We start from the raw sequence: 27531 nt of genomic DNA on the forward strand, positions 1-27531 counted from the left end.
TCCCTCCCTTCCAGTTCCAGGCCCCCTCCCTCCGATTTTGAAAAGTCATCTTCACTTACCCCGTCGGGGTTACGGTGGCCGGCAGCAGCGGTACAACGCTTGCAGGCTCGGCCCTTCTGTCTCTCTCAGCTCTGGTCCTGCCTTCATTTCCTGTTTCCGCAAGGGCGGGACCAGAGCTGAGAGAGACAGAAGGGCCGAACCTGCACGCGTTGTACCGCTGCTGCTGCTGCTGCTGCTGCTGCCAGCCGCCGTAACCCCAACGGGGTAAGTGAATATGACTTTTCAAAAACTGAGGGAGGGGGCCTGCAACAGGAAGGGAGGGATGACGATCCTGGAACTGGGAGGGAGGAGGGACCCTGGAACTGGGAGTGAGAGAGGGAGTGAGGGTGGACCCTGGAACTGGGAGGGACGGAGGGTGGACCCTGGAACTGGGAGGAATGGAGGATGGGAGGGGACGGTCCTGGAACTCTGAGGGAGGGGGGGATGGCCCTGGAACTCAGGGAGGGGGAGGGGCCCTGGAACTCAGAGGGAGGGAGGGAGGGAGGGGGGGGTGGCCCTCAAACTCAGAGGGAGGGAGGGGAGCCCTAGAACTCAGAGGGAGGGAGGGGGTGGCCCTGGAACTCAGAGAGAGAGAGGGAGGGAGGGAGGGGGGGGGCGTCCCTGGAACTCAGAGGGAGGGAGGGAGGGAGGAAGGGAGGGGGGCCCTGGAACTCAGAGGGAGGGGGGACGGCCTTGGAACTCAGAGGGAGGGAGGGGGGACAGCCCTGGAACTCAGAGGGAGGGAGGGACGGACGGACCTGGAACTCAGAGGGAGGGAGGGGGATGGCCCTGGAACTTAGAGGGAGGGAGGGGGGACGGACCTGGAACTCAGAGGGAGGGAGGGGGGACAGACCTGGAACTCAGAGGGAGGGATGGCCCTGGAACTCAGAGGGAGTGAGGGAGGGAGGGAGGGGGGACGGCCCTGGAACTCAGAGGGAGAAAGGAGGGGTGGCCCTGGAACTCAGAGGGAGGGGGGACCCTGAACTCGGAGGGAGGGGGGATGGAAAGGAGAGAGAGAGGGGAGGGAGGGAGGAGGGCCTGGAACTCAAAGGGAGGAAGGGAGAGGGGCCTGGAACTGGGAGAGAGGGAGGGAGAGGGGCCTGGAACTGGGAGAGAGGGAGGGAGGTGGGCCTGGAACTAGGAGGGAGGTGGAGGAGGGAGGGCAAAGGAAAGAGGAGGATTGCTGCATCACAATGGATGGAGGGGGCAGGGGAGAGATGTTGCACATGGATGGATGGAGAGGGCAGGGCACAGAGGACGTTTGCTGCATATGATGAATGCAGGGGACAGAGCATAATTGGTGCACACGGGACACACACTACACTCTCACTCACACAGACACACACACACATTCTGCCTCTCTCTCAATCACACACTGTCTCTCAATTACACGCTCACTCACTCTTTCTCTCTGACACATACTCACTCTCTGACACATAGTCATTCACTCTCTCACACATACTCACTCTCTCTCACACATACTGTCTCCTAACAGGTCCCTTAAAAACATAATTGCCATTAGAGGCCAACCTTGCTAGCGCACGTTTAATTTCTTTCAGAAATGGGCCTTTTTTACTAGTAAATAAATAAAATCTGGCTCCAGGACCACGAATGCCAATCCATTTGCTTTAATTAAATAGCAAACCTGGGGGGATGTTCTTCTTGGATCCCCTACCACCCTCCTGTCTATATAAGGACAGAGAGGTGGCTAAGAGCATCTTTATTCCTACTCTTCTTTCAACCCCCCTCCCCCCCAATAAAAAAAACAGGATTGGCTCATAAACTGACATGAAAGGAGCTATTCAGGAAGGAGGCTAGTTGTTACAGGAAACCCCTGGCCTAGGCACCAGGCACAGGGAGGCCCTTTACTAGAGATCTGCTGAAGCTGTACCCCCACCCCCACAATTGTGGACTAACAATACTAACCTGCTCCTGAGGAGGTGTTCAGTGTCTTCCTCTTCATATATCACCATCTTGAAAAATAGGTATTTCCATATCTGGCAGGCTGACCCATTTTGGCCACTCTGACATATCACTAAGGGTTAGAGCTGCCATTTTCATCATGGTAGCACCAGAGACATTATTCCTGTCTCCTCTTCAAAAAGGTGGATTGGGGGTAGGGAGAGAGAGGGTTGTTTGGGGCTCATGTGGACAACTAGAGTTGGTTTTGGTTTGTGGTGGTGATGGTGGGGGCTTCAGGGAGCATATGGCACACCAAGGTTTGTTTTCAGTTGGGGTGGGTAGGAAGGCTTCAGTGCTCACATAGGCCACTAGAGATTTTTTTTCCAACTAAGGTAATTTGAGGTGAAGTATACCACTTCACCTTAGATGACCCTTTTGCACCCTGCACTAGAATGTACTAGAATTCAGGGCTGTGGTAAAGTTCAGTACTAAAGGGTAAATAAAAAAAGAGCAGTGCAAATGTGTTGTATACATTGGGAGCAATTTTGGATTTGGCTGGTTTGTGTGCATTTTGGATGCAGACTATGCTATCTTTCGTGTAATAGTTTTATTGCAGAATTTTTCACACTAAAACCTTTACTACATCAGGAGTAAGATTAGCATGGGAAAATATGAAGTAAACTAGCAGGCTAAAATATAACACAGCTTATTACATCATCCCCTCAGTCTACACGTCACTCAGCTACATTCGCATAAACATAACACCTTGGATTCCTTTCACCAATCTCTTGGTTCTACTCCTCCAGGCCTCAACCTTCATCTCTGAGAATGAAGTGCTACATTTGTAAGATTAAATTTTTCCCTCCTCTTGGCTTTTTGGATTTTGAGATAGTACCCAAAATGATCTTGTTTTCATTTGGTATGAGCCTTAGTCATACCCAGCCATCCTCAACTGACACTTGGAGCTCTGCCTTCTAACTTGTCAGTTTGGCAAAAGCAGAGAAGAAAGAAATGTTCTATAAAAAAAAAAGTGCTCTTATAATGTCTGGCAAATCTCTATCTCTTCCCATAGCCATTCGTACTGGAAAGCCAAGTAGAAAATGCCTACTCTGTTATTATTTTAGCCTAGTAATGAAGCAAGTGGTACCTCTGCATGCTCACTAAACAAATTTCTAGGGCATAAGGGGGTGACTAGATTTAGGTACTAGGCTATGCCTAGTTGAAGCCTATTATATAAATAAAAGTAGGCACCTACTTTTATTTATAGAATATCAGCATAATTGCTTCTACTACTTACTACTACTACTTATAATTTCTATAGCACTACTAGATGTACGCAGAGCTGTACACTTGAACATGAAGAGACAGTCCCTGCTCGACAGAGCTTACAATCTAATTAGGACAGACAAACAGGACAAACAAGAGATAAGGGAATATTAAAGTGAGGATGATAAAATAAGGATTCTGAACAAGTGAATAAGAGTTAGGAGTTAAAAGCAGCATCAAAAAGGTGGGCTTTTAGCTTAGATTTGAAGACGGCTAGAGATGGAGCTTGACGTACCGGCTCAGGAAGTCTATTCCAGGCATATGGTGCAGCAAGATAAAAGGAACGGAGTATGGAGTTAGCGGTGGAGGAGAAGGGTGCAGATAAGAGAGATTTACCCAGTGAACCAAGTTCCCGGGGAGGAATGTAGGGAGAGATGAGAGTGGAGAGGTACTGAGGAGCTGCAGAGTGAATCCACTTATATGTTAATAAGAGGAGTTTGAACTGTATGCGGAAACGGATAGGAAGCCAGTGAAGTGACTTGAGGAGAGGGCTAATATGAGCATAATGACCCTGGCGGAATATTAGTCCTGCAGCAGAATTTTGAACAGATTGAAGAGGAGAGAGATGGCTAAGTGGGAGACCTGTGAGAAGCAAGTTGCAATAGTCTAAGCGAGAGGTGGTAAGAGCATGGATGAGGGTTCTGGTAGTGTGCTCAGAAAGGAAAGGGCGAATTTTGCTGATATTATAGAGAAAGAAACGACAGGTTTTAGCAGTCTGTTGAATAAGTGCCAATATGAATTGGCTGAAAACACACCTATATTTACGGCACAAACACTTAAACAAGTTATAGAGCTACTGTAAATGCTTGCACCTAGATTGAACAAGGCTGCCCACACCCCACTCACCTACAAAGTGTGCCACTGCATCTAGTCCTCTACCTACTAATAGTGCTTAGACAAAAACTAGTCATTTATGTGCCTTTAGATACTGTGTTAATGACTACTGGCATTTACAAGCATTCTTGCTGCCTAAAATTAGGTGATTCCTTATAGAATTACCCCCTGAGTGACCCTGTGGGTCACACAAGTGTTGAGGTGAACATTAACAGAGAATCTGAAAGGTTGAGATTATCTCCAGCATACTCTGACATAGGGGTGATGAGGCCAGGTCATTCCTGTCATGGAGACATTATCCTGTCAGAAAACTGCTGTTGTGGTAACTGTTTTTCAGCCATCTCCTTCAGGTGGCCTGTGGCGAATAAAAAGGACAGACAAAAAAATCGTTTTCTGTTGGGCTGTGCTGTGTCTACTTCAGCCTTGGGCTCTGTTCTCTAGTTATCTACTTCACGTCTCTCCTTAGCATGCGAAGAAGCAGGAGAGGGAGTGCCTGGAGTAGGAGCAGTGCAATTGTTTCCTGTTCTATGTAGGTTTAGCCTCACTTGCCTTTTCGCTGTCCAAAGTCAACAGGCAGCATATCGGGAGAAACAGAAGAGAGGCTGAAGCACACACAAGCAGTATAACCAGGATTTATAACAGCTACTACTATTACAAATAATTTCTATAGCGCTACCAGTCGTACGCAGCGCTTCACAATTTAACATGAAGAACAGCTGAAAGCAGAGTAACAGAGGAAGTGGTGGAGAGTAACTGTAAGAAAAGAGGGGAATTAAAAAAATTATATATATATTCGTATGTTGATGAGTGTGGATTGATGTGCTGGAAGAGAAAAAGGTTAAAACAAGGCACGTGACTACTTTTGGGCAGTGGAGCGATTTAGGGGAGTTGTGGATTACTTTAAAATTGGTAGGGCACTCACGGCTTATCAATTCCTCATTACTTAGGCTTTGCATGAGTTGCCCCGTTAAAAAAAAAAAATAATGACTGCTTGTTAAGCGCTATAGTGACAAACAGGCACAGCAGAATAGCGCGAACCCAAAGGCTGAGGCAGAGCAACAACATAGAGCCTTCTCTTCCTGCCCTTCCCCTGCCAGCCGGCAGGGGGCGCCGCAACTCTTTGCAACAGCACCTTAGCTGTTTCTTTTTCTCTCCGCGCTCGGATTGGAGCTGCCCGGAGACAAATTGGCGCCATTTTGAAGCTCGGCTGGAGGGAGGAGGAACGGAGGGAGCTGCGGCAGGGGTTAGGGGGAGGGGTGCTGGTTGCTGGTCACTGCCCGGGAGTCACGGCAGGTCGGTCGCAGGTAGGGGAGTGCTGCATGGATGTTTATCGGCTCTAGAATTGCTTGCGGAAGCGCCGCATGGGTCTTTATTTTTGCTCTTTTTTTCAGGTGGTAGCCGATGGTGAGGCCGGGCTCTCCAGCTTGGATTTGTTTCCCGGTGCTGGAGATTTTGGTGCCTGTGGCGGCCTGGTTGTCTGGCCTGAAGTTTGTCAGTCCTTACAGATAGTCGGCTTCATGCCCTTTCTCTTTGCTGGGAGACTGAGGGTGGACGGGCTGTGTATATGGCTCCACGTTTTCGTGGAGGGAGCTGGGTTATGAATGCATGTGTTCAGCTTGCATACAGTTAGGGTGTAGATAGCGGAATTGTGATTATTATTTTATGTGTATATGGAGTTGTATGAATGTATTTTATCGTACACATGTCTTCTGGCAACGTTGTCTGTGATACACACACTTACTGTACGTATATGATATGTGTGTGCATACTGGATTTTATTAGTACTTGGTCTATAGGTATAGCTTTGTGCCTGTAGTGTAATTATTTGGCTAAGTGTACTAGGGTCTTTTAATTTTTATTTCTGAGAGGACATATAAAGTACGGTTTTTTTTCTTTCCCATCTCTCTCTGTATTTTGGATATTTCTGACAGTTCATGTATGTATAGATGGGTGCACATGTTCTGCATACACACGTACAGCATATATATTTATGCCCCTAAGGTGTGATTGCCCGGCGTTTTCTGAAGTATGCTTCCGTATTTATTTTTACTTTTTTTGTAACTTCTACCTCTTTCTGTAGCAGTAACACTTTTTTTTTTTTTTGTGCGCTTTCGGCTACACAGACATTGCCTTTCGTTGTTAACCCATTTTCCCTTTTGCCAATATCAGGTTTCCCGGCGTGGCTGAAGCAGGAAAGTCTTGTTACTGTAACAAATTCCACCTTTTTTTTTTTTTTTTTTTAAATGAATGTGGGTTAAGTCTCAAGTTGTGTGTTTTAAAACCTATGATTTGGCTTGGGGTTGCCCATGTAGTTTGTGTGTCTGGTCAAACTTTATACTTGTATTGCTGTTCTGAGAAGGCAGTTCATATTTATTATTTTTTTTGTGTTGTTGTTGAAGTAGATGGGATTGTTAATAAAGGTACTATGTAGTTTGGTCTTAAATCTCTTTTGTGTTGGTGCTGGGTGAGCTAAACATTGGCATGCATTGCAGCAAGACATGTCCAAAGAAAAGATATGGCCTTGATTCCTGTAGCCTATGCCATTCAGTTATATTCAAGGAAAGGTTTTGAAACTACAGGTGCTTTTGACTTTATGGTTAAGACTGCATAAATGGAATGAGATCACCTAGATTTTAAGTTGTTTATAATTAACCTTTGGAACTTAAGTATAAGGGCTTTGAAAATACGCTTTTAAGTGTGCTACTTGGAATTAATTGTTGTTACCTTTTGCTAATATGACACGATAGCAGATTCACCTGCTCAGTTTTCCTTGTTTCAAATAGTAATAGTATTAACTACATTATTGAACTTTATTTATGGGGATTTATTAACTGCCTTTATGAAGAGAGTTACCCAAGGCAGGCTCAGTTTAATGTAAAACTTAACAAATTTGTTTACCTCATAATAGTAAAATGACCACATTTAAACATATTACAATGAATTAGGTAAACTTGAAAACAGGAAATTGAAACCTAATAGAACTACCATGAAACGAGATTACAAAATATACACATTTTAACAGCACTGAAATTCAAATAACAGATATATAATGGCAGCATAATACTAATGAAATATCTAATATTAGTAAAAAAAAAAAAGGCCCGTTTCTGACACACATGACACGGGTGCTAGCAAGGTTTTCCTCAGAGTGTATATGTTTGAGATGGAGTGTGTGTGTCACAGAGAGAATGAGAGAGACAGACAGCGTGTGTGTGAGAGATGGAGTGTGTGTGTCATAGAATGAGAAAGAGAGAGGGAGTGTGTGTGTCATAGAGAGAATGAGAGAGAGGGAGTGTGTGTGTCATAGAATGAGAGAGAGAGACAGCGTGTGTGTGTGTGTGAGAGATGGAGTGTGTGTCATAGAGAGAATGAGAGAGAGACAGCGTGTGTGTGTGTGAGAGACAGTGAGTGAGTGTGAGCCCCCTTCCCCACCCCCACCTCTCTGGTCTCAGGACCCCCTCCCCACCTCCCTGTCCCCTGCCCCCCCTCCAGCCATCCATGTCCAACGACCCTCCTGTCCAGCGACCCTTCCCTCCCCCCCTCCATGTCCAGCGACCCTCCCCTTCCCCCGGCGCATCAAACCCCCTCTCCACCCGCAGCTGCAAGTGGTAATGCTGTCCGGCTGCTGCTGCTTCTTCTGTTGAGCAGCAGCGGCTGCTTCAAAAAGAAAAGCGATAAATGTTTTTAAACACAGCCCAAATCATTCGCAAATGCACGAGTCTTAAAACGCAGTCTCTGCATCCACTCCTCCTCTCGCCTCCACGTCACTGCCCCTGGAGTAAGACCCTGGACGCGCGCAGTGACATGACGGGTGAGAGGAGGAGCGGCTGCAGAGACTGCTTTTTAAGACTCGTGCATTTGCGAATGATTTGGGCTGTGTTTAAAAACATTTTTTGCTTCTTTTCTTTTTGTAGCGGCTGCTGCTGCTCAACAGGAGAAGCAGCAGCGGCCGGACAGCGTTACTATTGGCATCTGCGGGTGGCGAGGGAGTTTGATGCACCTGGGGGTGGGGGTGTTGATGTGCCTTGGGTGGGGGGGAGGGGGCTTTGGTGATGCGCCGAGGGGGGGGGGTTCTGTGGTGCCACGCTTGTAGTTTTTGATGCGCCGCTCCCTGCCACTTGCGCCAAAGTGGCAGGGAGTGGCGCACTGACAGCTGATTCCCAGGCAGGGGGGGGGAGTAGTGAAACACGTTGGTTGGTTGCCTTGCCTCTCACTGTTCCTTCCTCGACGTCATCATGTTTTGATGCAAGGGCGGGACAGAGAGAGATGGTGACAGACTGACGAACCTAATGAACCTTACAAACCCTTCACTTCAGTGAAGCCACGGAATCAGCTTCAGAACGTTGGCGGTGGAAATTATTATAGTAGAAGTAAACAATTAGAACATTCAAATAGCATTGCTATGATGGTAATGCTTTTCTACAATACAGCTTACCATATATAACAACTTGCTCAAGTGGTGGCTTTCAATATTTTGGTTTTAATATTGGCATGATTACCAAATAGACCAAAAATAAACCTCTGTACTGTATTTTGAGTAAATTGTGTTCTTCCATTTTAGTCGCATAGGTTTGTGTTTTTGTTAAAACATTCCTTTTTTGAGAGACCTTTAAAGTGTTTTTGCTAGACTCTTAACTTCCATTATGTCACCAAAGGATCAGCCCAGACTAATGATTGTAGTGATAAAGAGAACACTAACTTGAGCTGTGCTGTACTAGGGAAATGGGACTTGATATACCACCTTTCTGTGGTTTTTGCAACTACATTCAAAGTGGTTGTATCTGGGGCAATGGAGTGTCAGGCGACTTGCGCAGAGTCACGAGGAGCTGCAGGGAATCGAACCCAGTTCCCCAGGATCAAAGTACACAGCACTAACAATTAGGCTACTCCTCCACAAGCACCTATGCATTAGAACTCGGCCAGTATTCTCTGTCTCCAGCAGGTGGATAGATGGTCCCTGTGTAGCTCTGTAACACTCTCAACACTCTCAGTGGTTTGTTCTGTTACCAAGTACTGTTGAGTTGGGGTTGAGAGAGTGCTGTGCCTCAAGCGTAAACCTAGTAGCGCTATGTCCCTCCCTGCTCCCCCATTACCACTTATCTGCCTCTGTTCTTCCTTAGCTGATTTTTCTCTTGCTTCTTAAATCAAACTCCCCCCCCCCCCCCCCAAAAAAAAAACAAAACAAAAAAAAAACCAAACAAAACGCTTTACCTTAGCGTCTCCCTTTGAGGATTAGCTTTGGTGCGGGAAGTTATTGGACTTTGAAGAAAATGGGCTGGCTGGCTGGCTGGCAGAGACTATCTACAGCTGTGAGAACTAGAGCATGGCTGAACTTTTGAAAAGCTGTTCCCACTGTGGTAGTTCGCCATCAGGTTTGTTTAACATTTGTGTTAAACTGGCTGAATTACAAATTCTGCTAAATTTAAGATGCTGGAGCCAACTCATGTAGGTTAAGGAGCTTCCTTGCTGTACTTTTCACCTAAAGTTGTACTCCTTTTACATCCGGCTTTCCTATTAAAGAGCAAAAAGCCTGATTTTTCTCACTCCTGCTTCTCAAAAATCTTTAAAAAAAGAGGAAATTGTCCTCACTTAAGGAATTGAAAGAGCTTTCTCCTTCATCTCAAGATTCTGAGGAAAGATTATAAGTAGCTTCTGAGCATTAATTTTTTACTAATTTGCCTGAAATGGATATATCTGGTATGGAGGAGGGGGGTGATCCCACAGCAGCTAGGTTATTTCTTAAGGAAGAACTCCCTTTATTAATAACCAAAACAATGGAAGTTTGAAATATTTCCCAAGTATTTCCTCAGGCTGTGTCCTCAGCCCCTTCTCTAATGTCTGGTGCAAAAAGACCCTCTAAGTCTGTTCATATTCATGAGACTATGAGGGAACTCATTGTGGCTTAGTGGGACACTCTTGACTCTAAAAGTGGCAAGGGCTATATCTAAACTTGACCCCCATCTATCAACAGAGCACTTTTTACTGAAAGTGGATGTCCTAATTATGACAGTCACTAAAAGGACAACTATTGCAGTAGAGGGTGGTGGTACTGCCCTTAAGGATGTGCATGACCGCAGACTGGAGTCCTCTTTAAAACTGGCTTTCTAAATAGGTTTAAGTTCCCAAGCAGCATTTTGTACCTCTTGCTAGAGCTTCTTTATTTTGGGTTCAGCAATTTCCAGCCTTAGATTCTCCACTTGACTTTTTGCTTTCTTTGGAAGCAACACTCTTAACTTGCAGATGCTTTGTATGATATTCTGTCAGCATCAGCTAACTCTGTCCCTAGTGGTCTGTGCAAGAAGATAGCTTTGGTTGAGACAATGGGCAGCTAAGAGGCAGATGCACTAAAGCTAAATGAGCCTTTAATGACCCTCCAACGAGGAAAATTTGATCCGTTGCATGCATCAAAGGGCTTTTACCGAGGAAGCCAGCAGCTAACGAAAACGGAATGGAGATGAGCAATTAGTGTGAAAACCCCATTGAAACGACATGCACTAACCTTTTCCGATTGCCTTTACGCAGGAAAAAGGCAGGAAATCTAACGAGAGGTCTGGACCTCTCGTTAGGACAGCTCTGTGCCAGGAAAAATCATTAAGTGAAAAAATAAACACACTTTGAGCCAATCCCAGCGCATTAGCAGAGCTAAAAGCGCTGTGATTGGTCCAAAGGACGTCAGAAAACACATCAAATAAAAAAAGGATTGGGAGGGGGCAAGGGCGCTCATCAGGAGCGTCCTGTATGGACGGCCTTGCCCCCCCCCCGCTGCTTCCCACTTTCCGCCGCTCCCCCCCCCCCCCCCCGAAAAAGCAAAATGCTAGCTGCCCCGGTCCCCCTCCCTTCCTGTTCCTGTGTTCTGCAGAGCTAACTCCGCCTCCTGTCATTCTTCTGCCCCGTGCCCCGCCCCCGCTGCCCCCCCTGAGGTCGACTACGCCGCTCCCCCCCTCCACCGAGACCCCCCTCCCTATTAACGACCCGAGCAGCGCCTCTCACCTCTTTCTGAAGCGCTGCACGGGCAGGAAGATCTATTGTGTTGGTTGTAGAGTCTCCATGACGTCTCTTCTTCCCTGGCCTAGGCCACGCCTCCTTCTGACGTAACCTACGTCAGAAGGAGGCGGGGCCTGGGCCAGGGAAGAAGAGACGTCATGGAGACTCTACAACCAACACAATAGATCTTCCTGCCCGTGCAGCGCTTCAGAAAGAGGTGAGAGGCGCTGCTCGGGTCGTTAATAGGGAGGGGGGTCTCGGTGGAGGGGGGGAGCGGCGTAGTCGACCTCAGGGGGGGCAGCGGGGGCGGGGCACGGGGCGAAAGAATGACGGGAGGCGGAGTTAGCTCTGCAGAACACAGGAAGGGAAGGGAGGGGGACCGGGGCAGCTAGCATTTTGCTTTTTCGGGGGGGGGGGGCGGCGGAAAGTGGGGAGCAGCGGGGGGGGGGGGGCAAGGCCGTCCATACAGGACGCTCCTGATGAGCGCCCTTGCCCCCTCCCGATCCTTTGTTTTTGGATTTTGCTGACCGGGTAGCCACGTGTATGTGTTGTGGCTTTTTTTTGTTGTTTTGTTTGTTTTTACGTTTGCAGCATGCGCAGAGCAGCCAGCAAAACGCTTGGCTGCTCTGCGCATGATTTAGGGGCCGATTACCGATGTGTATTGTGATTCTTTGATACATTGTACGTTTGAATACCGATCTGAGCATGTGTGACTTTTTTTTTTGGTGCATTCTTCGTTTTTTAAAAATCGTTAGGGACTTTAACGATTTTGATTTTTTTACGTTTGGTTGCTGCATCTGCCTCCAAGTCTCATTTAGCTAGATTACTTTTCAGGAGCAAACTTCTCTTTGGTTCTGACCTAGTGAAGATTGTTAAAGATTTAGGCAACACTAAAGTTAAGCACCTTCCTGAAGACAAACCTAAACCTGTTCCAAGGAAGTCAGGCATTGCAGACCATGGTAATCTGTCTTTTTTTTTTTTTTTTTTTGCTAAAAAATCATGTTTCCAACAATCAATCTATCTTTCAAGCTTTGCCATCCTCTTTGAGACCCTTTATCTCTGCTCATTCCTCGCAATGACAAGGATGAGTTTCACTCCTGGTCTCTAGTTATAGGATGGCATCTTTCCTTTTTTTTTTAACAAGGAGTTCACCACCATAACTACAGACCAATGGGTCTTGGATGTCATTTGTCAGGGTTAAAAACTAGAATTCTGTCAACTAATTGCAGATATTTTCTTATAATCCCCTTACAACAATTCCAGCAAGTGTCAGGCAGTACAGGAGACTTTGCAGTCTTTGTTACTCCAGGGTGCAATTCAGTCAATTCCTCTGGCAGAGAGAGGAACAGGCAGGTACTGATTTATTTCATTGTACCAATGAAAGGAGGTTCCTTCCATCCAGTTCTGGTGTTAACAAGTCCCTCACAATTCAGCACTTCAGAATGGAGACCCTCAGATCGGTGATAACCTCGGTCCAGCCAGGAGAATTTCTTCTCTCTCGATCTCATGGAGGCTTATTTTCACATTCCAGTTTGGCTGCCTCACAAGAGATATCTTTGCTTTGCGATCGTAGGGAGTAATTTTCAATTCACAGCAATGACGTTTGGACTAGTGACTGCCGTTTGGACTTTCTCCAAAGTAATGATAGTGGTGGTGGCCTTTCTTCACAAACAAGGTATTCAAATGCACCCTTATCTGGATGATTGGCTCAGTCGAGCACCTTCCTTTCAAGAGTCTTCAGACTACTTCCAGAGTAGTTTCTCTGCTCTCTTCCCTAGATTGGGTGTTAAGTTCAAACAACTCTCACTGTGGTCTAGCTCAAGCTCAATCTGTTTGATACGAAGGTGGGGAATATCTTTCTTCCCAAGGCTCGTCAGCTGAAGCTTCAGAATCGGGATTCTACACCACATTGCTCTTCAGGGCGTGATAATTCTAGTAGCACCAAACTGGTCCAGACATCCTTGGTGGATATAGTTTGCCTTCAGGTTGCTCCTCTATATCTTCCTCAGCAAAGAGGACTGTTGCATCAAGATTCTCATGGAGGATCCTTCCCTCTTTGGTCTTTAAGACCTGGCAATTGAGAGGGTGAGACTAAAGAAGAAAGGATACTCTGAAGTAATTACCACTGCTTCAAGCTTGCAATTGGTCTATTTCTGCATCTTATGCTAGAGTATGGAGAACTTTTGAAAGTAGGTTTAAAGATAGGGGCGTTTCCCCTTTGTGAGCTTCTTTACCTCACATTTTAACATTCCTTCAAGATGGCTTCCAAAAAAGAACTAGCTCTTAAAATTCCCTCAAGGTTCAAGTTGCAGCCTTAGCTTGTTATAGAGGCCGTATTCAGAACATTTCTATTGGAGCACATCCAGATATAGTCTATTTTCTGAAGGGAGTCATTTATTTCCTCCTTTTTGGAAAGTCTGTCTAGAATGGAATCTTGCTCTTGAGAGAGCCCCATTTGAACCTGTTAAGAAAGCCATTGTCAAAGATACGACATTTAAAATCAGTTTTTATGGTTGTAATCTCTTCTGCAAGGTGGGTTTGTGAACCTCAAGCCATCTCTTGCAGGGATCCCTTTCTCCATTTTTCAGAGGCCAGTTCCTTCTTTCTTGCCTAAACCAGACAGTTTCCCTGCCTTTCTTTTCCAGGGATGGTTATATTGCAGATCACTCTTCTTTCTGTCTTTTGGGCATTAAGAGAGTATTCTTGTTATCTTTATTCTACCAATGATTTTAGACTCTGTAATCATCTTTTTGTTCTGTTCTCAGGCCCACATAAAAGTATGTCAGTATCAAGAGCTACAGTAGCTAGATGGTTGAAAGAAGCCATTTCTTTGCCTTACTTGCTGTCAGGCAAAGCTTCTCGATTAAATCTTAAAAGCACATTCAACTAGAGCTTTGTCTACTTTGGCGGCATCTCGTGCTGTCTTTTATTGGAGGAAATTTGTAGATTGACTATGGGGTCTCCTTATTCCTTCGTCAAGCATCGCTTAGATGTGGCAGCCAGATCAGATGCCTCTTTTGGAGCTAAAGCCCTTTCTGCAGGGGTATCACATTCCCTCCCAAATCCATGATTGCTTTTCTTCATCCCATTAGTCTGGTCTGATCCTTTGATGTAATGGAAAGAAAAATTAGTTCTTACCTGATGATGTTCTTTCCTTTGGTCCCAAAGAATCAGTTCAGAATCCACCCTTATTCTCTCCAGCATAATGGTTTGTGCATAGTTACTGTTCAGGGACGGTGCTAGGGTTTCTTGCGCCCTCCTGCAGCCTGTTAGCGCCCCTTACCCATCCAGGGGCCACACCCCTTTTACCAGCTATGGCACATATGAACAGGCATCACTGAAAATATTGCACCAGTATAGGAGAAGAAAAATAACTTTTTTCATTATAAATAATTTATGTAAGCTGTTACGGCTCCAGTATACCCAAAATGACACAAACCAAATTAGTTTACAGACCAGGAATTAGGAGAACAGTCTTGCCAAACCTGAAACAGTGTTCTCAAAGTCTCAGAACCTAACAAACAGATCTCTGTTCAGACACTTGGCCTTGCAGTCACACATGCAGCACAGAGATAGCCCCACGGCCCTGGACAGCAATATGAGACCGTACAGCTGGAAAGATAAGTGAACCCCATAACATTAGCAGAAAGCAGAACTAAGTGTACCTTGTGTGGAAGAGGAAGGTTTTTGAGCCTATGATGAATAGAGGCAACTCCCTAATGTTGAAAGATTAATCATCAAAGGAGTATCCTATCAGTATTAGAGGCTTTTCCTCCTCAAAGGAACATTACACCACGGTTATGACTATTTCATATAGATATCTTTTTTTCAGGTTGAAGTGACTCCTAAATGATAAACAGATTATTTTACACAAAGGCCTTAGTTCTGTACCATCCACACATTATGCTTTTCAAACTAAAGTTAATTTGTTTAGATTTATTAGGAAATTGCGATTATACATACAATTTCCAAACAATATATTTCTTTAGATATTTCTATGGTGAGAACCTTCAAATGGGATCTACCAGGTCTATTAGATGCCTTAATACAGGCCTTTGAAACATATGTACAATGTGACATCAGGATAACCAAAAGAAGCATCGGTTCTATAATTTAATGAGAAGAACATCTAACTTTGTTCTTTAACAAAACACAGATATTATAAAACCTGAAGAGAAAGGTGGTGGACTAATGGTTTTAAATAGACAGGAGTATGTAGATGAGATGAATAGACAACTTGATGATAGGATGTACTACCTACCTCTTGACTCTGACCCTACATTTCAATTGACAGATATTGATGACATGAATTGGGAATACAGATAGGTCTCTTTACTGGAAAAAAAAAACCAAAACAGATTTCCTCACTGTTAATATCCAGTTATACCCACAATATATGTGTTACCTAAAATATATAAATTGCTAACTTCAAAAGTGTTGCCAAAGTAGGACAGACTTAAGGTCCATCAAGCCCAGCATCTTGTTTCTAACAGTGATCAATCTAGGTTATGAGTACCTGGCAAAATCCCCAAACAGTACAATACATTTTATGCTGTTTATCCTAGAAATAAGCAGTGGATTTTCCCCAAGTCCATCTTAATAATGGCTTATGGACTTTGTTTAGGAAGCTATCAAAACCTTTTTTAAACCTCACTAAACTTAACTGCCCTTACTACATTCTCTGGTAATGAATTCCAGAGTTTAATTACATGTTGAGTGAAGAAATATATTTTTCTTCAGTTTGTTTTAAATTTACTCTTTGTAGCTTAATTGCGTGCCTCCTAGTCCTAGTATTTTTGGAAAGAGTAAACAAGCGATTCACATCTACCTGTTCCACTCCACTCATTATTTTATAGACCTCTATTTTATCTAATCCACTAGGATGTCCTACTGTGTCTGTCAAGAGTTCAGTACTGAAACCATTATCCATGTTTGTAGATGTTCCTTAAACATTTTGTTGGCAGAGATTAAATCTTTTATACACAATTCTGAATATATGATAAATTTGTTAGATGAATGAAGGTGGTTTGTCCGATACACTGTTGGCTAATTTAGATATAGATGCTTTGTATACAGATATCCCTCAATTACAAGCTCTTTCTGTTATTGTCATCTTTTTGTAATTGTATGACTAACCTGAGGATTTCCAGTTGGTTTATCTTGAGTTTAGCTACTTTAGCATTAACTAAGAATTATTTTTTTGCCTTTCAGGGTGTATTTTGCCATCAAGTCAAGGGTACTGCAATGGGGGCAACTATGTCCCCCGATATTGCTAATTTATACGTAGCACATTTTGAAGATATACGTTTGGTGGTTATCAGTTTTCATCCAATATTCAGTTATACAATAGTTGATATTTTCATATTATGTCAAGGTAATGTTTCTACTTTTAAAAGGTTTTTTTGTTTTTGTTTGGCTCAATGAGAGGGACATTAATCTAAAATTCAAATTGCATTATGCATTATCATGAGAAGGAAATCGCATTTCTAGACCTCCTTAAGAAAGATGGTTATAAGTTCCATATTTCACTTTATAGAAAAAGTATTTTTACATTCTAGTTTTCATCATCAGGCCTTAAACCGCAGTCAGTTTTGAAGGCTTAAGATTTGCTCTGACTTTACTGATTTTGAACAACAAGCTTCAGTTATGTCAGATTTCATAAGAAGGGCTCTCCAAAAAAAGAAACCCCACATTGATTCAGGATATAGAAAAGCAACTAAGAAAACTAGAGATGATCTCCTCACAGATCATACAGTGAAAGACATCGGACACTGTAAGTACTTTGAAATATTCACATATGTCAGGTAGCATACAAAAGATCATAAGCAATCATTGGCATATTTTTCAAGGGTACTTATGTTCTCAGAGAGAGAGAGTTTAATGGTTGCTTATTTGAGAGAATGTAATCTCAGAGTATGTAGCATCGTCAGCATTACCTGACCCTACTAGAGATTTATCATTAGCCCCCCCCCCTTTTTTTTTTAGGCCATAGGAAATGTAGTGTGTGTTTTCATGGTTTAGAGATTACCAGATTCAGATTCATACGTCCTTGTTCTGGTAAGACATATTATCTTAAACACAACTCAGATTGTTCTATAACGCGAGCAATCTATATAATTGTATTCATGCTTGCTATTATATGTAAGAAAGACATCACGTACGATTTAAAACTCGTCTAATAGAACATCACAGTTGTCTCAGTAGAAATGTGGTTTCCACCCTTCTTGTGGAACATTGGAATAGTGCTGGATACTTGATTAGTGATTTACGTTTTTTTTTTTTTTTTTTTTTGTGGTTAACCTTATACAATGCAGTTGGAGAGGTGGTGATGTATACACCATCCTTTTACAAGAAAAATAGAAATTTTGTTCAGTTCTAGACTCATACCAGATGGCCTGAATGTAGAAATAGACCTTAGACCTTTTTTGTAAAATAGCTTTGTAACACTGTGCTTATACCCCACTGTTTTTTTTATACATTTTATTTTTTTTAGGTTTTTGCATGACCAAATTATTCATTATTAACTGTGGTGCAAATGTACCCTTTGTAATGTTTTAATTATCTTAATATCTTTGGGTAGTTTTATATTTGTTCTTCTTTAGGGATATGTTTTGGTACGTCATCAGTTTAAAAATGTTTATATATATATATATATATATATATATATATATATATATATATATATATATGTAGTAAAAAAGGCCCGTTTCTGACACAAATGAAACGGGCGCTAGCAAGGTTTTCCTTGGAGTGTGCATGTTTGAGAGTAGGTGAGAATGAATGTGTTCCAGGGTCCCTCCCTCTGAGTTTCATATACAGACATTGAGAGTGAGCATCTTTTTTTAAAGTTTTTTTTTTTTTTTTTTTTTTTAAATAAGCTGTACCTTGTTACTTTAATGCGTGCATTTTGTCCGTCCCTCCCTCCCTGTTCCAGGCACCCTCCCTCCGCTTTTAAAAACTAATCTTCACTACCGCGTCGGGGTTATGGCGGCCGGCAAAGCGTGCAGGCTCAGCCCTTCTCTGTCAGCTCTGATCCCACCCTCATTTCCTGTTTCCGCAAGGGCGGGACCAGAGCTGACAGACGGAGAAGGGCCGAACCTACACGCTTTGCCGGCTGCCGTAAACCCGACGTGGTAAGTGAAGATTAGTTTTTAAAAGCGGAGGGAGGGTGCCTGGAACCTGACGGTAGGGCCGACGAATGTGGAACTGGGGGAGAGGGTGGCCCTGGAACTGGGAGGGAGGGAGAGACGGAGAACGTTGGAGGAGAATGACGTCAGGAGATGGTTACGGGTGCAGGCAGCCTCATTGGAACATTGGAGGAGCTAATTATTATATTAGATATATATATATATATATAATAATTTTTTTTTTTGCTTCCAAATAAGATGTCAATGACCTGATTTATTTTAACATCCACATTTGTTTGTATCCTTTGTTTTTATGTATATTAGGGTATAGTTACATAACTTTGCATAATGGGTTTGTCTGTGGTATTTTTTTGTAACCTTTTAATTTTTTATACTCTATAAACTTTTTAAAGTTGCTCTAGCTTTTCCTGTTTTATAAGTAATAATCTACAAGCTGATGACATTCTATTCATGGATAATGTATTTAAATGGGGTTTGTTTGTCATCTTGTGACTTTTGCTTTTGATGATTTTGACTGTGTCTTTATACAGATTGCAGTGCTAAGCACTAAGCTCTTTCCTTTTTTTTCTCTCTTTGGTTATTTCGTTCACTCATGCCACCGAGGTTTGGTCATGCAAGTGTCTATTTAAAGTTGCTTTATGTGATTATTTACTGACATAGATGTTTAAAGTGGGGAGGCTTTATCCCACACAATATTTATTTGTGTATCTGGATTTTCAGAAGGCGGTTGACAAAGTACCTCATGAAAGACTCCAGAGGAATTTGGAGAGTCATGGGATAGGAGCTTCTAAGCTCTCTTTTGCCCGACATTACAGGCTGGATGCCAGGAGAGACGTGCATTTTGGAGCACAAGTGCTGGCGCATGGTGTGGCTTGTTCCCACCCTATCTAGGGATTGCTTTGATACATCCCATTCGTAATGGATTCATCTGCTTGATGACAAGGAAAGGAAAATTAGATTCTTACCTTGGTAAATTTCTTTCCTTTAGTCAAAGCAGATGAATCCATGAGCCCTCCCTCAGTGATTCATTGTGTGATTGATGTTGTTTTATGTTCTGTTTTTCTTGTAGATATGTTCCCTCATTGGGAGAAGTTGGAAAACAGTCTTCAGGATTTCTGTTCTGTTATAGGAGGTTGTTTGTCCCTCCTTTGTGTTATTGCTCCAGTTTTGGGGCGTGCATCCGCTGTGAGGAAAGTTCGTTATGCTACTTTGCGGTGTAACACTGCTTTGGAAGCTTCAAATACTGAAGAGGCAGATGGAGCTAGCTGGCCATGAGGCACTATGGTTTTTTCAGTGCTCTCTTTCTCCCCCTGCTGGTTGATAGACACAACCCATTCGTAATGGATTCATCTGCTATGACTAAAGGAAAGAAAATGACCAAGGTAAGAACCTAATTTTTCCTTCCCCCACCTCTATTTGTTTAAGCCACTTGGCTACAGATTAACTCCTCCAGAGCCAGCTCACCAGACCAGAACCTTTATTCTCCCCTCCCTCAATTACCCAACCACATCCTTCAGTCTAGACCCAGGTAAATAGGCCACTCCTTTGCGTTTTACTTATTTAATAGCAGGCTACACGCTCAGTGTTACTCTCCCCTGCTGCATCCCATACTTGCTGAAATGTCTTCTACTGGCCTGGGAAGCACCATAAACCCCATCCTTTTGAAGTTCAGTGATTATAGAGTGGATAGATACCTGATATCTTATGATCGGAATGGCCTTGCTGGATTATAAATTTGCTTGATATATGCACTTTCCTTGTCATCAGCAGTAGATGAATCCATTAACTGATGGGTTGTATCCATCTATCAACAGGTGGAGATAGAGCACACTGAATAACCATAGTACCTCTAGGATGGCTAGCCCCAACTGCCTTCACTATTTCTCTATCTCCCAGCAGGTGTGGACGTAGCTTGACCAGCTCCTGGATTTCAGACTGCCTGGGGTGGCTCCTGTGCTTTGCCAGTTGAGCAGGGGTGTTGTGGCTGGTGATGCCCGCTTTAAAGGCATATAGGTTCGCCCTTTCTCTGCCTTACCCATTACCCCCGCCTCCCGGAGTCCCTCTGTTGCTGCCTGCCTCCAACTTTCCTCACAGCATAAAAAAAAAGAAGCGCGCTTTTACTGTGTGGCTGTTTTGAGGCTTTTTCCAGTGATTCTGGTTTTGCGCTGCTCCCGTTGTGGTAAATGCAGATCATCAGGGCTGTGTAAAACGTGTTCCTTAGATGCTCATGCTAGTATGGGCATGCTGAGCAATGTTTCTTCCTGCTTGATGGAGCTGGCAGCGTGCGCATTTTGGAAGCGCCGCATGCCTCGACCCTCCCGTTTGCGGAGGAGTCTGAGTGCAGGGGGACATCTCGTTTAGAGACTGCCAGAGGAGCTCCTACATCTATTTCTCTTAATTCGGAGGCGGAGGGTCAGGGTGAGTGTTTCTCCCCTGAGTTTGTGTTTTTAATGCATAAGGCTTTCATACTGAAAAGAGCTCTGCCGCAGGTGTCTGACACTGCGTTGCGTCCTGGCTTCCCTCCGGGGTTTGATGCCCCAGGGATGGCTTCAGAGTTTATTTCCTTCTCCGAGTGTTGGAAACACGCTAAACATAGACGGGTAAATTCCCCGTCGGAGAGTGGCACATATCCCCCCCCCCCCCCCCCCCCCCCCCCCCCTTGGTCGTGCTGTGGAGAGTCTGAGGGATCTGGCAGGCCCTCAGGGACGGATGATCCAGAGGAGGGTGCCTGTTTGCCACTGGATTTGGATGATCCCAATGCGATCTGGATTTTCCACAGTGTCGAGTTGCCAGCTCTCATTACTGACGCCTTGCAGGCCCTCTCGATTGATGATCTGGCTGAAGACGAGGCCTCCTCTGTTAATCTTAGGATGGCGAGTACTAAGAAGCCTACTCGGGCCTTTCAAGTGCATGACTCCATCCAAGAGCTTATTTCTGCTCTGGTCTGACCCCGATGGGCCTTTGAAAGTGGCCAGGGCTATGGGTCAGCTTTACCCTCTGCGTGAGGAGCACTTGGCCCCTTTGGGGATGCCTAAAGTGGATGCATTGGTCACGGCGGTGACAAAAAACCCCACTCTCCCAATAGAGGGAGGGTTCACTTTGAAAGACATGCAGGACTGGCGGCTGGAGTCCGCGCTGAAGCGGTCCTTTGAAATTGGGAGCTTTGCCTTGAGGGCGTCTATTTGCAGTTCCTATGCAGCCCGGGCATGTCTTTCCTGGCTACAGCAGGCGGTGGAACAGCCCGCCGATGGTGCGGACCACCTTTCTGAGGTTGCCCCGCCGATGGAGTCAGCCCTGTCATTTTTGGCTGACGCCCTATATGATCTGGTCAGAGCTTCGGCTAAACAGATGTCTGTGGCGGTGTCCGCCCGCCGCCTTCTTTGGCTGTGGCATTGGGTGGCTGACATGGCTTCTAAGCAAAGGCTGGTGAGGCTACCCTTTCAGGGCCTCCTGTTATTTGGAGAGGAAGAAGATTGTGAAAGACCTGGGGGAATCGAAACCCCAGCGGTTACCTGAGGATAGGCTGAGGCCTTCTTCCAAGGGTTCTGTGTTTCTCTCCTCTTCCAGACCTCGCTTCCGTGAAACTTGCAGGTATTGCCCGGGGCGCTCTGCTGGGTTTTCTCAAAGTGCCCGTTTTCAGCAGAGGAACTCCTTTCGCTCGGACAAACTTTCCGCAGGGGCCGGTTCAAGGCCAGGAGTTCAGGGGCGTTCTCCACAATGATGGGACACCGGTCCACACCTCCTTGCCTGCATTAGAAGGACGTCTTTCCCTCTTTCTAGAGGAGTGGACCAAGATTACCTCAGATCAGTGGGTCCTGGACCTGATCAGAGAAGTTTACAGACTGGAATTCGGTGCCCTGGTGAGAGACATGTTTGTGGAGTCCAGATGCGGCACAGCCATAAAACGGGCGGCGGTAGAGGAGACCTTACAAGTCTTGCTGCACCTCGGAGCGGTGATCCCGGTGCCTCCTGCCGAACGTGGCTGCGATTCCATTAATTTTGTCGTGCCTCGAAAAGGTGGGTCTTTCAGGCTGATCCTCAACTTACGAAGAGTAAATGAGGCTCTCAGAGTACGACATTTTCGCATGGAAGCCCTGCGCTCTGTCATTGTGGCAGTACAGCCAGGAGAGTTTCACATGTCTCTGGACCTAAAAGAAGCTTATTTGCACATTCCTATCTGGCCTCCACACCAGCAGTTCCTCCGCTTTGCAATGTTGGGAAAGCATTTCCAGTTTCAGGCCTTGCCTTTCGGCCTAGCCACAGCTCCCCGTACCTTTTCCAAGGTAATGGTGCTAGTAGCTGCCTGTCTCAGGCGAGAGGGTATAGAGTTCACCCTTATCTCGACGACTGGCTCATCAGAGCGGATTCGGCAACCGAGAGTCGTCTTGCCACAGCCAGAGTGGTGGCGGTCCTGCAGGCACTAGGCTGAGTGGTCAATATACCCAAAAGCCACCTGACCCCCTCTGTCTCTCGAGTATTTGGGGGTCCAGTTCGACACGGCTTTGGGGTTTGTCTTTCTCCCCGACCAAAGGCGGTGCAAGCTTCAGAATCAGGTCCGTCTGCTCCTGCGGATGCCTCGCCCGCGAGCTTGGGACTTTGTCCAGCTGCTGGGGTCGATGACAGCCACCTTGGATGTGGTTCCCTGGACGAGAGTGCATATGAGGCCTCAGCAGATTGCCCTGCTTCAACAATGGTCTCCAATGTCCCAGGAATATCAACACAGACTAACGTTGCTCCCAGCGGCCTGGCTCAGTATGGAGTGGTGGCTCTCCGACAGGATGCTGCGCCAAGGAATGCCTCTTGTGCTTCCTTCTTGCTTGGTGCCTGGTGATAACAGATGCCAGCCTTTTGGGCTGGGGAGCGCATTGCCAGGGAAGCTATGCTCAGGGTCTGTGGACACCCGTGGAAGCGGGGTGGTCCATCAATCGCTTGGAACTGAGAGCGATATTCCAGGCTCTTATGGCCTTTCAAAAGACTCTGAAGGGGCTTGCTGTGCGGGTTCTGTCAGACAACACGACAGCGGTGGCCTACATAAATCGTCAGGGAGGCACTCAGTGCAGGGCCCTGGTCGTGGAGGCCGTCCAGATTTGCCACTGGGCCAAGCTACACCTGCAGCTTCGGTCAGAGCAACGTGCAAGCTGATTTTCTCAGCAGGCATCAAATCGACCCGGCGGGATGGGAACTGGCAGAAGAAGTTTTTTTTTTCTTCAGATTTGTGCCAAATGAGGGACTCCCGGAATGGATCTAATGGTGTCAAGTGCAAACGCCAAGGCACCTCACTTTTTCAGCAGAAGGAGAGATCCTCACTCGGCAGGGTTGGATGCTCTGGCTCAACCCTGGCCCTTGGAGCTCCTGTATGTGTTCCCTCCTTGGCCCCTGATTGGGCGAGTCCTACTGCGGATTCGACAGCATCGAGGTCTGGTGATTCTCATCGCTCCAGATTGGCCAAGGTGTCAGTGGTATGCAGATTTCCGCCGGATGTTGATGGACGCTCTGGTGCCTTTGCCCCTGGTGCCGAACCTGTTGGTTCAGGGTCTGGTGTTTGTGGAGGATCCCTGCCGATTTGGTCTTACGGCCTGGCTATTGAGAGGGCGCAATTGAGAGACGAGCTACTCTAACAAGGTCATCTCCACTCTTTTGCAGGCCCGCAAGCGGTCCACCTCCGCAGCTTATGCTCAGATCTGGCGCAAATTTGAGGCGTGGGGTGTTTCAAAGGCGATCACACCCATGCGGGCTACAGTCTCGACAGTGCTGGACTTTTTGCAGGAGGGCTTACAAAAAGGCCTGACTTACAATTCCCTGCAGGTGCAAGTGGCAGCATTATCATGCTATCGAGGGAAAGTCGCTGGCTTGTCCCTTGCTGGTCATCCGGACATTGCCCGATTTCTCAGAGGGGTGCTTTAGGCTCCATCGCCCCGTCCGGTTGCCCTGTCCGGCCTGGAACCTAGGGCTGGTGTTGAAGGCTCTTCAGTGTTCACCCTTCGAGCCGCTTAAGCGAGCTTCGGAGAAGGATGTGACTCAAGACAGTCCTTTTGATGGCCATGACATTGGCTAGACGTGTGTCTGAGCTGCAGGCGCTGTCCTGTCGGGACCATTTTCTGCAATTCTCGGAGTCTGGAGTAACGGTATGTTCTGTGCCTTCCTTCCTGCCTAAGGTGGTTTCAGTGTTTCACCTGAACCAGTCCATTTTTCTTCCTTCCTTTTCTAGGGAAGAGTTCCCGGACTCCTTTAGGCAGTTACATCTTCTGGTTGTCCTCAGGGCACTGTTGCAGTATCTATAGATGTCAAATGGCTTCAGGATTTCTGATCACCTTTTTGTCTTGTTGTCGGGTCCACGACATGGAGGCCCGGCGTCTAAGGCCACTATAGCCCGTTGGCTCAAGGAAGTAATTTTTGCTCTGTATCTGCTTTCAGGTCAGTCTCCGCCTGAAGCGTTTAAGGCGCATTCCATGAGAACTATTTCTTCCTCGTGGGCTGAAACGGGTGCGCTCTCTCTTCAAGAGATCTGTAGTGCGGCTACTTGGGCTTCTCAGATCTCTTTTTTCCCGGCATTACAGGCTGGATGTTGCAGCAAAGCAGGACGCTGTTTTTGGCGCTCAAGTATTGGCTCGTGGTGTGGCTTGTTCCCACCCTAAGTAGGGTTTGCTTTTGTACATCCCATCAGTTAATGGATTCATCTGCTGCTGATGACAAGGAAGGGAAAATTAGTTTCTTACCTTGGCAATTTTCTTTCCTTTAGTCACAGCAGATGAATCCATGATCCCTCCCTGTCTGACTTTGTTTTTTGTTCAGATCTTTCATGCAGGTATAAATCTCATTGGGAGAAGTTGGAAAACAGTTATCAGAATTTCTACATGATGTTCTACTACAGGAGGTTGAGATTGTTCCTCCTTTGATGCTCCTGTTCTGGGGCGATTGTTCGCTGTGAGGAAAGTTTGTTATTATACCTTTATAGTTCACTCTGCTTTGGAAATCTCAAATACTGAAGGGCAGTTGGGGCTAGCCGTCCTAGAGGCACTATGGTTTTTCAGTGTTCTCTATCTTCACCTGCTGGTAGGTGGGTACAACTCATCAGTTAATGGATTCATCTGCTGTGACTAAAGGAAAGAAAATTACCAAGGTAAGAACCTAATTTTCCCTTCTTGGATTGAAATTGTATAGTTTGTTTTGCTTTGTGTTCGTTTGTTATTAGATAATTATTTTGAATAAATGGTGTGCTTTTTTATTTTTTTATTTTTTTTTATTTATTTAAGCTTCTTTTCTTGCTTTGTAGCTCTTTTGGTTTGAATTGCTATCTAATATTGTTTCCTTTTTAGTTCTGCTACTGAATTGGGTTGCTTGTATCTGCTTTGTGGGAGATGCAACTATATTTGCTTGAAACAGAGGAGTAGCCTAATAGTGCATTGGGCTTAGATCCTGGTGACCTGGGTTCGATTCCCACTGCAACTCCCTGTGACCTTGGGCAAGTCTTTTAACCCTCGATTGCTCCATTATATCAACTTAGATTGTGAGCTCTCTAGGTACAGAGAGAGTACCTGCATATAATGTGTACAGTGCTACGTACGTCTAGTAGAGCTATAGAATTATTAGTAGTAGGTATGGATACATGTGTATTTTCCAAAGTCCATGCATATCTTTTTCAAATTGGTCACCGAGAATGCCTAAACATATACTATACAAATATGCATCTTGTCTGCATACACACGAGCATTTTTCACCTGGCCAATTCTGGAATTTTACACACACAAAATGTTTGATAGACTCATGTACAGGTAAAACACATCAAGGTGTATGTAAGTTTTTCAAATCAAGCTGATGGCACTGAACACAGCTGAGATTGTAACTTTCTGCCACATCTTTGTTTGCCTTCATCTCTAGTTACTTGATGAAGTTTATCTGTAAGAAGATTCAGAATGCATACTTTTATTAAAGATTTGAGGTAATGCTTTTGAAAAATCTGGATATAAATATAATAGGCTATTCTTTTTCTCCAGAGTTAAAGAAAATATCCAGCAGTCATGGCTCATTCTAAGTCAAAAGCAAATGATGGAAAAATTGCATACCCTCCAGGAGTCAAGGAAATCTCAGATAAAATATCCAAAGAAGAGATGGTCAGGCGATTAAAGGTTAGTGAACAGATTTAATTTAGAAATTGTATCTGCTTGGAAGAATGAAATGTTAATGCTTTTACCTAGTAGATGTCATGCATGATCTACCTTTATGTAATCTTCATTTTCTACATGTGTTATCTGCTAAATAAAACCACATCTGAAAGAATCAAGCTTTTGGATACAGAAACATGTTTACAGCAGTGTGAAAAAGCACTACAGATTTTCCCCTATTTCTTAGCATCTAGCTACACTGTTTTGAACAGATGGAGGTAGAGAAACAACTGAGTTTTGTCACTGACCTCGCTGTATTGATTTTGCATTTTCAATTTTTTTGCTAAGATCTTTTGTTTTATAAGATACTTTTTTAAAAATTGGACTAACTTATTACACTTTTTGGTTAGCTTTTGAAGGTAATACCACTGCCTTCAGATCAGAAATGACAAATGTTGGCAAATGTCTGAATGTATGTGAGGAAGGGATAATCCACCTAGGTGGATGAACAATAACTCCCACGAAAACACACCAGTCAAAAGAAAGTGGGAAGTGGACCAATGACTCCAGGGGAAATGGGATACTAGTGTAAAAGATAGTACTGTGTTTCGTCAAAAAAAAAAAAAAAAACTTTTGTGCATGTTTTAGATTACTTTATATGTATTTGATTTAAACACTATTTTTTAATAATTTGTTTTTAGACTCCTGAGGCAGGCCTGTGGCCGAAACACAGTACTGTGTCAAGTCTGTGAATAAAGTACTTTCCATTTCATCAAGCAGATCAATCCATAGACTGGTGGGTTGTATCCATCTACCAGCAGGTGGAGATAGAGAGCAATCTTTTGCCTCCCTATATGTGGTCATGTGCTGCCGGAAACTCCTCAGTATGTTCTCTATCTCAGCAGGTGTGTGGTCACACAGCAGCAGCTCTGGCTAGGTCTCCAAGCCTAATTGTTTAGGTTTTGTTGAGTACCTGGGGTTGAGGGCTTTTCTTGAGCAAGTGAAACCTGGTGGTTCCAGGTCCCTCCTTTTCGCCCCCCCTCCCGCTGGCTCCGTTTTCAAAACAAAACAAAAAAACGAAACAGAAAAATAGACGTCTTTGAGAGAAAAACGTCTTTGGTTGCAGCTGCTCACTGGGACTCCAAATCGTTGCAGCTCGGAACGAGAAGCAGGTAATTTTACCTTTTACTAGCGGT

At 44.9% G+C, this 27531-nt stretch overlaps 1 protein-coding gene across 1 annotated transcript in view; it reads left to right on the plus strand.

Annotated features, from left to right (window-relative positions):
- The first annotated feature begins 4795 nt into the window (after positions 1-4795).
- PDS5B (PDS5 cohesin associated factor B) overlaps positions 4796-27531 on the plus strand; it is a 536259-nt gene continuing 513523 nt past the window's right edge. The window contains 2 exon segments of the mRNA XM_030200370.1: positions 4796-4856; positions 26228-26359. Of these exon segments, the coding sequence (XP_030056230.1) occupies positions 26252-26359 (108 nt within the window). The 5' untranslated portion in view covers positions 4796-4856; positions 26228-26251.

The sequence above is a fragment of the Microcaecilia unicolor genome, chromosome 4 (assembly GCF_901765095.1).
Source record: "Microcaecilia unicolor chromosome 4, aMicUni1.1, whole genome shotgun sequence".
Classification (NCBI taxonomy): domain Eukaryota; kingdom Metazoa; phylum Chordata; class Amphibia; order Gymnophiona; family Siphonopidae; genus Microcaecilia; species Microcaecilia unicolor.